Source organism: Schistocerca americana, chromosome 4, assembly GCF_021461395.2.
Source record: "Schistocerca americana isolate TAMUIC-IGC-003095 chromosome 4, iqSchAmer2.1, whole genome shotgun sequence".
In the NCBI taxonomy this organism is placed as follows: Eukaryota; Metazoa; Arthropoda; class Insecta; order Orthoptera; family Acrididae; genus Schistocerca; species Schistocerca americana.
Window position 1 is genome coordinate 504,281,032 of NC_060122.1, and position 12,828 is coordinate 504,293,859.

General features: G+C 37.0%; 1 protein-coding gene across 2 annotated transcripts in view; it reads left to right on the forward strand.

The window, feature by feature from the left end:
- Positions 1 to 12,828, forward strand: part of LOC124612310 (glycerol-3-phosphate dehydrogenase, mitochondrial) — a 54,930-nt gene that overhangs the window by 14,561 nt on the left and 27,541 nt on the right. For both annotated transcript variants that reach the window (XM_047140433.1, XM_047140432.1), the window contains exon 9: positions 2,713 to 2,966. In XM_047140433.1, the coding sequence (XP_046996389.1) occupies positions 2,713 to 2,966 (254 nt within the window). The remainder of the gene's footprint in view (positions 1 to 2,712; positions 2,967 to 12,828) is intronic.

Sequence of the window (12,828 nt, forward strand, 5' to 3'; positions counted from 1 at the left end):
ATCAGCAGTAGCAGAACACTGCTTAAATGAGGGACACCGTATGAAATTTGTCAAAACTGTGATAGTTGCCAACATTCCCGGTTTTTGGAACAGTGTCTACAAAGAAGCAATTAAAATTAAGTTGGCAGATAATTTAATTAACAGAGACAGTGGGTTTCCTCTTAGCAGGACGTGGAATCCTGTATTATCCCACATCAAAACAGAATGTTCCTCGGTGCGGCCAGCCCAAGTTTTTGAAAGTCGTCCCTGAGTGCGATTTATCATTGCCGCCAGTGTTCTACTAATGGCAGCGCATGCGCTGTGTGTGGTATGGTGGCCTATATAGGATGTCGATTGGCAGCCTGGTGTCAGTTCTCAGTGGGACTCACCAGCTGAAGCAGCATTCTCTTGAAGAGGGTGAGCAGTTGGATCGCCGAAATACGGAATCAGAGTTGATTTTAGGATCTGGCAGCAAACCTGAAGGGATTTTAAATGCTTGATTTTTATCCTCGGGCTTAATGTTAGTCACCATCCAGATCAGCACAAAGTAACACTTAATACTGTAGTTCATAGGCATACATTGTATCATAATTTTGAAGTTTTCCATCAGATTTAGTCCACCATGAACTCACCTTTTGCCTAAATGGTTATAGAGAAAGACAGATAAGATGTGCATTGTGCCATAAACCAACCGTGGACCAGGTAAGTGATGAAAATAACGAGATGGTGCCTAAGTGTACAGCTTTTTTGCCTTATGCAGGTAGGATTTCCAACAGAATTGGGCTTATTATACAGGAACATGATATGAAGTGTGTTTTTTCACCACCATCTAAAGTTAGGGCCCTTTTAAGGTCTGTAAAGGATGACCTTAGTTTGTGTAATGCATCTACAGTATCCCTTGTTGTTGTGGCATGTCATACATTGGTCAAATCATCAGGACCATGGAGGACCAGTGTACTGAACATACGTGTCACAAACATGTAAAACAGCCAAGTAAATCTGCTATTTCAGAACATTTCCTTGGTACCATTCAAACTGTGAAAAATAATAGTGCAGAGATTGTAGTGTTCACTTCCAACTGTTGGTACAGGGCTGTTAAGGAGCAGTTGTGTTTAAAGTAGGAAATGACCTTATAAATAGTGATGGAGCTTTTTGCTTAAATTCTGTTTGGAAATGTGCTCTCTCCCTGATGAAACAGAGGACAACATTAATGTATCTTTGTCACCCATTGGTAATTAATATTCACTATTGATGATAATTTCTAACATAGGTTATCTTTGTTTTTTTAGTGTTTACGAAGTGTGTTGCCTTTCTGCATGTGCTCCACATACTGAGGTTTTAAATTTTCTTGCACAACACTTTCTCTTTGCATTTGTGCTTTATAGATAACAGGGTGTGCACTTGTTGAAATAGTGACAGTTGCCAAAGATGTCACCCAGCTTGCATTACTATTAGTTGTTCCAATATTTTATACACCGGGAGAATCTCAAGTTACAACAAATAAATATGTGCAATTATAAGTTCTAATACCAGAGCAGAGTCCAGAATGTAAGTTTGAAAATACTGTAAAGAGTTCATTGTAATCACAAGGTTTCCAATTAATGTAAGAGCACAGTGAGAGGGTAAACTGATGGGGTGCGAGGTGGGGGGGGAGGGGGGCGGAGGAGGAATGTGTGCTTTGGATCAACCGTAGTTACATGGCCCATTAGGTCACTAACTGCCCAGTGCATGGACCAGAGGTGCTGCCTCTGCCACCCTTTCGATAACAATGTTTTTCATCAGATCAGGGGGAAATTAAATTTAAATAGTCTGGGGCTGGCTGATATACAAGATATTTTTTCATATATCCTTTGAGTCTAAGTGCATGTTGTGCTTATTGTATACATTTGGGCTGACAAGGAAAGCTACCAATGAATTGAGAATTCGTGTACTAGAATGCCACTGACAGTTCATCGTCAAATAATTGTAAATGGTATTATATTGTCTATACATTACTAGCAGTAATTTGGAAACAGAAACATAACTGAGAAACAGAAAACAAAAAGGTACCTCTTGTTGAAAATTTTTGATTTTGGGCTATTGTAATTTATACAATCTGCTTTTGTCTGCATATGTGCGGATGCATATGTGTGTGTGCGAGTGTATACCTGTCCCTTTTTCCCCCTAAGGTAAGTCTTTCCGCTCCCGGGATTGGAATGACTCCTTACCCTCTCCCTTAAAACCCACATCCTTTCGTCTTTCCCTCTTTCCTGATGAAGCAACTGTGGGTTGCGGAAGCTTGAATTTTGTGTGTGTGTTTGTGTTTGTTAGTGTCTCTATCAACATACCATCGCTTTCGTTTGGTAAGTTACATCATCTTTATTTTTAGATATATTTTTCCCATGTGAATTCCATTCTTGTATTAAAGTTACAGGTAAAAGAGTTTATTTCAGAGATGATACTTTCAGTTTACATGAAAGTTCTTGGAATAAATATGGGCTGTAAATATTTTATAGTTTCATAACATAGTTTGAAACTAGTCTTATCAGCTTGTTAGTCTTGTGCTGTAACATTATGGTTAGCTTTCTTGATGAATATGTGAAAATCTTGTTTTGTCCTAGAGTTTCATTGTAATGTCAGCTGTCATACAGAATACTGTTTCTGTTCTGCATTCTATATAAATTTTACCTTACAGTTTTAAATTCAGTAAAATAATCTTTAATGACACACAAGTCTAATCTTACTTTCATACAGCATGCAATCTGAAGCCAGTTCACGAGAAGTCTCAAACTGATGGACTGCTCATTGAGGGAGCTCATGGATGGACGCCTACCATGTACATTAGACTTGTGCAGGACTTTGGTCTTGAATGTGAAGTTGCTCAACATCTTGCTAATTCCTATGGTGACCGAGCTTTCGCAGTTGCAAAGTTGGCATCCCTCACAGGGAAACGGTGGCCTATTATTGGGAAGAAGGTACACCCGGAGTTTCCTTACATTGATGCAGAGGTAACAAGACACTATTCGTTTGCTTTGTCGTAATAGGTTATAGTTTCTTAGGTTTTATTCTTTTTTAAAGATAATATTGTTTCACTGTCCACATCCCTTGGCAATGCACTGAAATGTACCAAAATCAAACACTTGAGATTAAAGTCCCCTCTGATCCAGAGAGACACATTCTAGTTGAGGAAGGAATTTGTGTTAAAAGCTTATCCAGTTAGCTAGCAAACCAATGAACTAGTGTGAATCATTATCACTGAACAGCAGGAAACAACTTGATAAATAATTAATTTGAAACTAAACTCTCAAACAGCAGTTACTGTCATAGGCAACCATGTTACTCACTCAAATAATTGCAGCGTACATTTGTCAATATTGTTAAATTTTTAGCAGCAGTAATCAACACTGTGTCCTTGATCAGTGTTGTCAGTTGTATCACCAACCTGAATTCAGCTTGAATGTTCATTACTACAATGGTGTTTTTCTAATTATCGTTGCCAAGTCGATATCCTACTATAATTTTCTCTAACTAAGTCTTCAAGCTTTGCATTGATCTGTTTTCTAGAACACTGTGTTCTAGGTTTTATTACTTGAGTAGGATCACAACCTGCAGTAGTTCTTCTTGTTCACCTGTCCCATCAGGTTGTAGTTTTGAGATTACTACGTCATTTTCATTATTGTGAAGTAATAATAGTGAAAATTGTCATCTTTCTATCAGTCTGTAGTGCAACATAAAACATAAAAATATTGTTGCATTTATTACTCAACCCACAATCCAGAGATTTACTGGAACTTTTCCCTTCATTTTGGGGTACTGTAGTTTACATACTGAGTGACCAAGTAAAATATGTGTTTTTTTCCTGGTATTTATCAGCCAGTGACAGTTTATCATAAAAGAATCTAATGGTACTAATTATTTCATAAAACTGACATATTATATTGGACGGTTTGTTAAAAAACCATTGTTTTCTTAAAAGAACTCCTCTCCCATCCTATGTCAAAAGGATAAATACCTCTTTGAGACAGAATAATATGGAGATTAAAGAAATATGTCAGACAGTTCCATTTATGAGAAACAAAAATAAAACAGTGTGCCACACATTAAACTTTGCAGTGAGGATGAACTACGATTCTGAACTTTAGACCAGTCTATACCGCTTGGGACAAAACGTTTGATGTCATCTAGAAGAAAAAAAAAAAAACCACACCTCTGTGGAAGCCTTGTAGTGGAAGTGCTGAGTCACAGATGAGGGCACAAGAAAAAGACTGCTAAACAAGTAAGCTTTCAGCCGAAACAGCGTTCTTTTGAATTAGACTAAACACACAGTCACACTTGTGCAAATACAACTTGTGTATGCTTGTGTTGCCATGAGTGCGAGAGCTGCATTTGTGTGTGTGTGTGTGTGTGTGTGTGTGTGTGTGTGTGTGTGTGTGTGTGGCTTTTTTACCCAAAAGCTTACTTGTTTAACAGTCATTTTGTTGTACCTTTTTGCAACTCGGCATTTTCTTTATATGGTGAGTAACAATCTATCCTTTTCATAATACTGTAATTATTCCATCCTGTATTTTCCATTGTTTAGTGAAAATACTATTTGATTTGTTTGTATTGGGAACATATTTATCAGTTAAGAGAATTCCTCTGTGTTTTGCCATTGTCAGCATGAAGACATCAAGATATTTTCTGTAATATCATTGCAGTATAAGACAGTAGTCAAACTTTAAATTATTGAGGTTACATTAAGAGTTTGAACTGCATATCAACCTAGATAACTGGCTTTTCTTGACAGGGTTTGTATATTAGATAATGCCTCCTTTTAAGAATAGTTTTATGTGCTTGTGCCGGACAGTAAAACATTGTAAAAATAATTTTACCAGTCTCAGACATTTGTCACAAATGAATAATTATTCTAGAAGTAAAAAAATCCACTCTTGAGCAGAATATAGTGTGTTGCATTTGCGGAGCTTTGAAGCAGTGTAGAACACTTAGTGAATAGTTGATCCTTGTGTTGGTTCATGAAGTATGCTCAGATGACTCAATTGGAGAAGCCCTGTTTCCCAAAGGTGTGTTATCAGTCATGCCCCTGATTACTGTTTTAATGCATTACTAATTTTCATTAGAGCATATCCGCTAAAGAGCAGATCATTTTGTATTAGTAAATGTACCATTAATTTCAATTAAATGAGAAGCTGTTGTAGTGTCAACATAGAGATACTTAAAATTAAAATGACACTTTCATTGCCACTTCATCTCACAAAACAGAAGAAATTCCCCTTACACTAAGTTTGAACTGTACATGAATAATCCAGTACCTGCCATTTGAAACTCTGATAGAGGGTTTTTTGTCCCCATTTTAATTGAAGGACAAACATTGTCAAGTAACAAATCCCTTATCAGTCACAGGACATATAAGACACACATTTCCTGTTGGCGAAAAAAGGGTCATTTCAGTGTTTACAATTTGTTTGGGAAGTGAGAACATGGTAATTGTGTTAAATGTTATTTTACTATGGCAGTCATGAACAATAGCTTGCATAATGACTCATCATAGTTTTGCCCAGAATATCTGTTCTTCTTATTACATCTCCAGAGAAGAACTAAGGTAGCATCCATTGACTGCACTTTGTCATGCTTCATATAGAGAATCCATCCTGCTCATATCTCACACAGAAGTTCCTCAGGCACTCTGGTCTACAGTCAACCTTGAAATTGCAGAGATGTCACCAATTGGCATGAAAACTGTGAACCAATTTCATTTATACCACTTGTCCCACATGGGCATTTCGTGTTAGACTTCCTTCACTGACCATGTGTGTCACTAACATCGATATGTTCCAATGTCAAATTCTTGCAACATTGTCACATTTTACTGTTGCCTATGCACATTACAGATCTGTTAATTACAGTTAAGAAATGAAATCTTACAGGTAGTTTGTGTCTACATCTATATGATTACAGTACAGTTGACACTTAAGTGCATGGCAGAGGATTCTTCATATCACCTTCAGACTATATCTCAGCTGATCCAATCTCTAACAGCATGTGTGAAAGATGAACACTTAAATCTTTCTGTATGAGCTATGATAACTCTTATTTCATTATGCTGATCATTTCTCCCTATGTAGGTCAATGACAATAAAATATTTTCACATTCAGAGAAGAAGGTTGGTGATTGAAATTTCATGAAAATATCTTGCTGCAACAAAAACTACCTTTGTTTTAATGGTGCCATCCTGGCTCGCTTATCATATCTGTGGCACTCTCACCCCTATTTTATGATAATACAGAATAAGCCACCCTTCTTTGGACTTTTTTAATGCCCTCCATCAATCCTATCTAAGGATCCCAAACAGCAGAGCAATACTGTAGCAGAAGGTGGGTAAACATAGTGTAGGCAGCCTCATCAGCAGACCTATTGCATGTTCTTTACATTGCTTTTCCCACAATATTATCTATGTGATCAGTCCAGTTTAAATTGTTCATAATTGTGATTCCTAGGCGTTTAGGTTAAATGACAGCTTTTAAATTTGCATGATTTATCATCTAACTGAAATTTAATAGGTTTCTTTTCATACTCATTTGCACGGCCTCACAGACTGATTTACCACTTTCTGCGTGATACAGATATTTTGTCTGAATCATTTTGCAGTTGCCTTTAGTCTTCTGGTCAGCATCGTCTGCAAGCTAGGCAAGAGAGATGTTCAGATTGTCTCCTAAATTGTTTGTATAGATTAGGAACAGCAGGGGGGAGGGGGGGCAGGGGAACTGGGAATGGGCCTCAGTAAAAGGAATCAGTTATTAATTTATTCCGGATGTCAAGTGTAACCTACCCATGCTAACTCGCAGGAACTGTTTGCTTTAGTTTTGCTACGCGATAAACAACTTCTAAAAGCAACAAACACACTCCCACCAACTGTATTCAGTCTATCCTATCTGAACACTGATAGATTCTTTGTAAAAATATTGGCTGAACTTACCTCTGGCCTTAGACAGGTTTAATTACCTATAATGATTTGAGCTTCAGTCCATTCTATTAGCGCTTGGAGCACTGGTTCTTTACCAACACAGCTACAATAACTTACAACTACAATACAGATTGTTGCTGTCTCTGCCCTCTTCATCCTGCACCCTTTTACACTGAAGCCTTTCTCTAATTTTCCACAACGCGCTGACCGAAAAAAAAAAGAACAGCCCAGTATGACCACACAGCATCCACTACCCGTGTAGCCACTCCTGACCTGACCCGTCAAGCAGTAAGTTGAGAAATCTGTAACCTAAATGGTTGCAGAATGGCGAGTGTCTCCAATTCAGACCCTTCACTCAGCTGTGTACTGAAGATCTGCAGTTGGTGTTGACGATACTATAACTCTGCCTTAATCCCGCCAGCAAACCTGGCAAAATTTGTCACTGTAGCTATCTGCCGAAAACCACATAGAATCTCTTCGGACCTAGCATTACTTCTGATACTGGGATTTGTGAACTTGAAAAGTGCTTATTTTTATTTTTTTTTTCAAGTTTTCCTGACCTAAACAATTTCTTTTCACAGCCCCACACAGAATTTGATGGTGTAGCGCTGTTCCACAGAACGTTGCTGTTTTTTTTTTTTTTTTTTTTTTTTTTTTTTTTTTTTTTTTTTTTTTTTGACCAAGCGTACGGACACGGCACACTGAAATGACTACAAAGATCACATGGAAGCTCATGATGCCAGCTATGTTCAGAAACTGACTTCCCCTACCATCAACCCCACTTTGTGTGTTCATGTGTGTATCAGTCAACACACGATCAAACAGCGCTACGCCATCAGCTCAGAAAATTGGTTATGGAGCCATTGGCCATGTTCCAGAAAGTGTTTGGAAGTGAAAGCCTATCAAGAGCTTCAAATTTTAAGAGAGGGTGAAAGGTGAACCCTGTGCAGGACACCCATCCATAAGCAGAAATAAATACAGATCAATGTGTACATGCTGTGTTGAACTCAGACTGGCAGCTGAGTGCTCAGATGATAACAGACCACATAGCAATTGACAAAATTACTGAAAGACATATCTTTTTTTGAAAACAGTTTTCTTACTGTGCCCCGCTGCATTTTGTATCCTCTAGGTCAACCATCACGTTATTTTACTGCACAAACAGCACGACTTGTCTACTACTTTCAGTGTCTCATTTCCCAATACAATTCTCTCAGCAGCACCGAATTTAATTCAGTTACGTTAATTTATCTTTGTTTTACTTTTGTTGATTCATCTTTTAACTGCTTTTCAAGGCACTAGCTGTTCCATTCAGCTGATCATTGCAGTCTTTGATGGGATTACAATGTCACCAGCAAACCTCAAACTTTCCGCCTTTCCAGATTTCTCCTTGGTTTCCTATAGTGACTATTAATGTACAAATTGAATAACATCAGGATGGCTATAATCCTGTCACATTCCCTTCTCAACTACTGCTTCCCTTTCACATCCTTTGATCCTTGTAATCACAGTCTGGTTATAGATAAAGTTTTGCTCACTGTATTTTATTGCTGCTACTTTCAAAATTTCAAAGAGTGTATTCCAGTCAACATTGTCAAAAGCCTCCGGTAGATCTAAAACATGTAACTGTAAATAAAGGTTTGCCTTTCTTCAGCCTATCTTCAAAGATAAGTGGTAGGGTCTATATTGCCTTGTACATTCTTAAATGTGTCAAGAACCACTTCCACATTCTGCTAGAACTTTATGTGGGAAACATTTGACTTGTTTCCCAGTTTTTAAACTGGAGTCCTAAATTTTGCTTCCATACATATATTCTATTGTCTGAAATTCTCTATCAATATCCATAGCATTCAGAAATGTATCTTTCAAACAATGGAACATTTGACAATGAATAACAATAATATGAAAAGGCTAGGTTGCTACCCACCACAAGGAGGAGGCATTGAGTGGCTGACAGACATATTGAAAAATACTGCCTTCTCTTTGTGATGAGTAAAAATATACCTTTGTTATATTTGTAAGCTTGGTTTATGTGAACAAAAAATATTTTATTTATTTATTAGCTGTTCAGAATGATTGCCACACAATTGGCTTCATCAAAATACATTTTACATGTTCATAAAAGTATAGTTGTTACTAAACTAATATTTACATTATACATTGTGCATACATCTTTTTAGTAGTTAGTAATTTTTACATTTTACACACATCATCATTAACATAAACACATAAATACATAAACTTCTTTCTAATCAGAAGATTTCAGTAATAATCATTATGTGGTATAGTTTAAATTCAAGAATTAATTATGCAGTTGTACACATTAAGTTAATTATAACTAAACTATTTTGTTTTTATTTCATTAAAGAATTAATTATACAGTTTTACATACTTAGTTAATGATAGTTACATTATTTCATTGTTTATACATTCCTTCCAAATTACTTGCAAGATATTCTTAAATTGAGTAGTATGCTTTATTTTTAAACCCTGTCTAATACTTCCTTAAATTTAAAGAGGGTGAGGGTTTTGACTGATTGTGGCAGTTTCTTGCATAACTTTAGACTTACGTGTTTGTGACTGTTGTGTGTCAGTAACAGCCTAGAATACAGTATATCAAGCATGCAATTGTTTCTAGTGCTGTGCAAATGTAAATTGTTGTATATTTTGTTTTACGTATGTTAAGCAGTTATACATATAGAGACGTGGGAGGGTCATTATGTTTAATAGGCTGAAGTGCTTCTTACAGGTTTCTCTTGGACCCTTGTGTACATCAAATTGCTTGTGACTGTTGAATTACCCCCTAACAGAAATATTGTACCTGTGACTGAAAGAATGCATAGCAGCAAAGCATCAATAAACTTTCACTTACAGAATATCTTAATTGATACAACAGGAGTATCACGCATGCAAGTTTGCCTGTCAGATGGCTTATATGGTCATCCCATGAGAGCCTTTGGCCTATTTTTAGTCCCAATAGTTTGACACTGTCATTCTCTTCTTTTCATACCTTCAGATTAAAATAAATTTCCTTCAGTTTTGTGTTGTTTATACATAACTGGTTAGCAATACACCACACCCTACACATTTCAAAAAGTTTATTATTTTTGTTTTCCATCTCTTGCATACATCTACATCTACATTTATACTCCGCAAGCCACCCAACGGTGTGTGGTGGAGGGCACTTTACGTGCCACTGTCATTACCTTCCTTTCCTGTTCCAGTCGCGTATGGTTCGCAGGAAGAACGACTGTCTGAAAGCCTCTGTGCGCGCTCTAATCTCTCTAATTTTACATTCGTGATCTCCTCTGGAGGTATAAGGAGGGGGAAGCAATATATTCGATACCTCATCCAGAAACGCACCCTCTCGAAACCTGGCGAGCAATCTACACCGCGATGCAGAGCGCCTCTCTTCCAGAGTCTGCCACTTGAGTTTATTAAACATCTCCGTAATGCTATCACGGTTACCAAATAACCCTGTGACGAAACGCGCCGCTCTTCTTTGGATCTTTTCTATCTCCTCCGTCAAACCGATCTGGTACGGATCCCACACTGATGAGCAATACTCAAGTATAGGTCGAACGAGTCACCTGTGGAGATCACGGTCATATGATTAGCATATAAGACATTTTTGCAGGCTATATAGTTAGAGAAGCTATTTACATAGACAATAAAGCGGAAGGGTCCAAGAACGGGGCCCTGTAGAATTCCTAACTGTTGCCTGTTATTTAGGTATGATTTAATCAAATTAAGAGGTTTGTCTGCAATACCATAATATTCTAATTTTTTAACATTAGCTCATGTGATACTGAATCAAATGTTTTGCTTAAGTCTGAGTGTTGCACAGGTAATCACTTTTCTTTCAAAATCATTGTGGATTTCAGTAATCAGGCTTTGAGTAGCTTTTAATATGGGCTGTATCTGTTCACATCACTGTGTTTATGTAAAACTCCTGGAAGAATTTTCTTTTATTACAAAAAAATTGATTATTTTGTGTGTGTGAGTTAGTGTTGTTATTCTGCCTGCCGATGTGCGTTTATGTGGAAGATTAGTTTTCATAATATTACTTCAGTGTCAGTGGTGCTTAGTTCACATAATTATCAATGACTGGACTGCTTTCAGAGTCTTGTCATTTGCTGTCTATTGACTCTGAGGTACTAGCTTTGATTCTGCAACCCATCTTATTATACCATGAAAACATGTGCATCAGAGTTATCTCAGATGTGAGAGATCAAAAGAGAAATGTCTTGAGTATATTATCAATTAAATTTACCCGTGGTCTTTTCGAAGCTACACCAAATCAAAACGCTTGTCTGAGCTTAGAAATTGCAGGAGATCTACTTATTTATTACTAGATAGTATCACCTTGTTATAGAAATTCACCTATAGCTTTGTTATCCATTAAGTTATGATATATATTAAACAATGACGTACACAATATTGCTGTTCTACATTAGCATTTATTTTATAATGCATTGTGAACCACCTTTGGCTGGCCAACAGAAAACATAATATTGAACAGTCCACACAAAAAGCGCCCACTGAAAATACATGTTACTGTACAAGATACCTGGATGACGCTCCACTTGTAAAATACCAGTTTTTCACACAATACTTAATAATTTCAGTTTACGGAATGCATTTTTGAAATGAAACATATTTTACATATATTGAATGACCAACACACATTTAATCATCTGTGACACACTTGCCTCCACAAAGCCTTTAGTAATAAATGTTCATTAAATCTGCGTTTAATATTGAGAGATAAACAACAGATGATCACTACTCGGATTACAAAAGAACAGAGTCTGGCACAACACATTACTATTCAGAGTTAAAGTTCACTAAGCTTTGTAGAAACATTCAGTAACCCAAACACATAGCAGCTCAGGTATTTGGTGTTGTTGACTATTATGTAACTTTATTAGTTTAGATGTTACTTATTTTAACTGTCAAAAAATTCACAGGTTGAAACACAATCTTGTTTAGAGTTAAAGTTTATCAAATTCACTCTCAAAACTTTTGTAGATGCTGGAGTCCTGCACAAAATTTGACAAGTCCACGAAACTGTTGCCCAAGCAATTTCTGTTACTTAAGCTGTGACCAACACACCACTTATCAACACATATGCCCATACCAAGTTATCTCTCAAAGTGAACTTCCCTACACGATGGGGCACCATCCCAAAATAGATGGGATCTGTCATTGCGAAACTCTCTAATTTACATATAACTTATTCTTACTACACGTATTACACTAGACTAGAATTTCACCAGCTTTTCTATTGTTCTGTTAGGTTTTTGCTTGGCTTTCTTGTTGTTTTTTTCATCTGTTAGTTAATTTACCCATATTTGTCTTTACTGATTGTTAAACTAAATGAAATACATAGGCTTATAGATAGATATGGCCGTTTACTGTCTCATAGAGCTGCTATGTTTTTTGATTTGTAGCTTATTTTGCATTAAAATAAGTTTTTTTATTCTTGGAATTAACATTCCAGGTCATAAGTCAATATGTACTACATTAATATAAATTCTGTAACTATATTACAACAATGTTGTTCAAACACTATCTGTTGGTACTTGGTATTTTCAAATCACATTAGACATTTAGAAGATATTAAGTTCCTGTCAAGAGGTACTTTCAAATCCTACATCTTCACTCCCTCTCCCTCCCTCTCCCTCCCTCTCCCCCTCTCCCCTCTCCATCTCCCTCCCCCTGCCCCTCCCCCTCCCCCCAACCACCACTGAGTGGGCATTTACATGCACTTTGTGCCATTGCCTATTTTGCAACTTTATTAGTTTGGGTATTGTATCCACGAAATTATTTTGTGACCTCTGATTCCACACCACAGTAGCACCTCAGCTCTTAAGTGCCCAGCAATAGCCAATTGCATGGGTCAAAC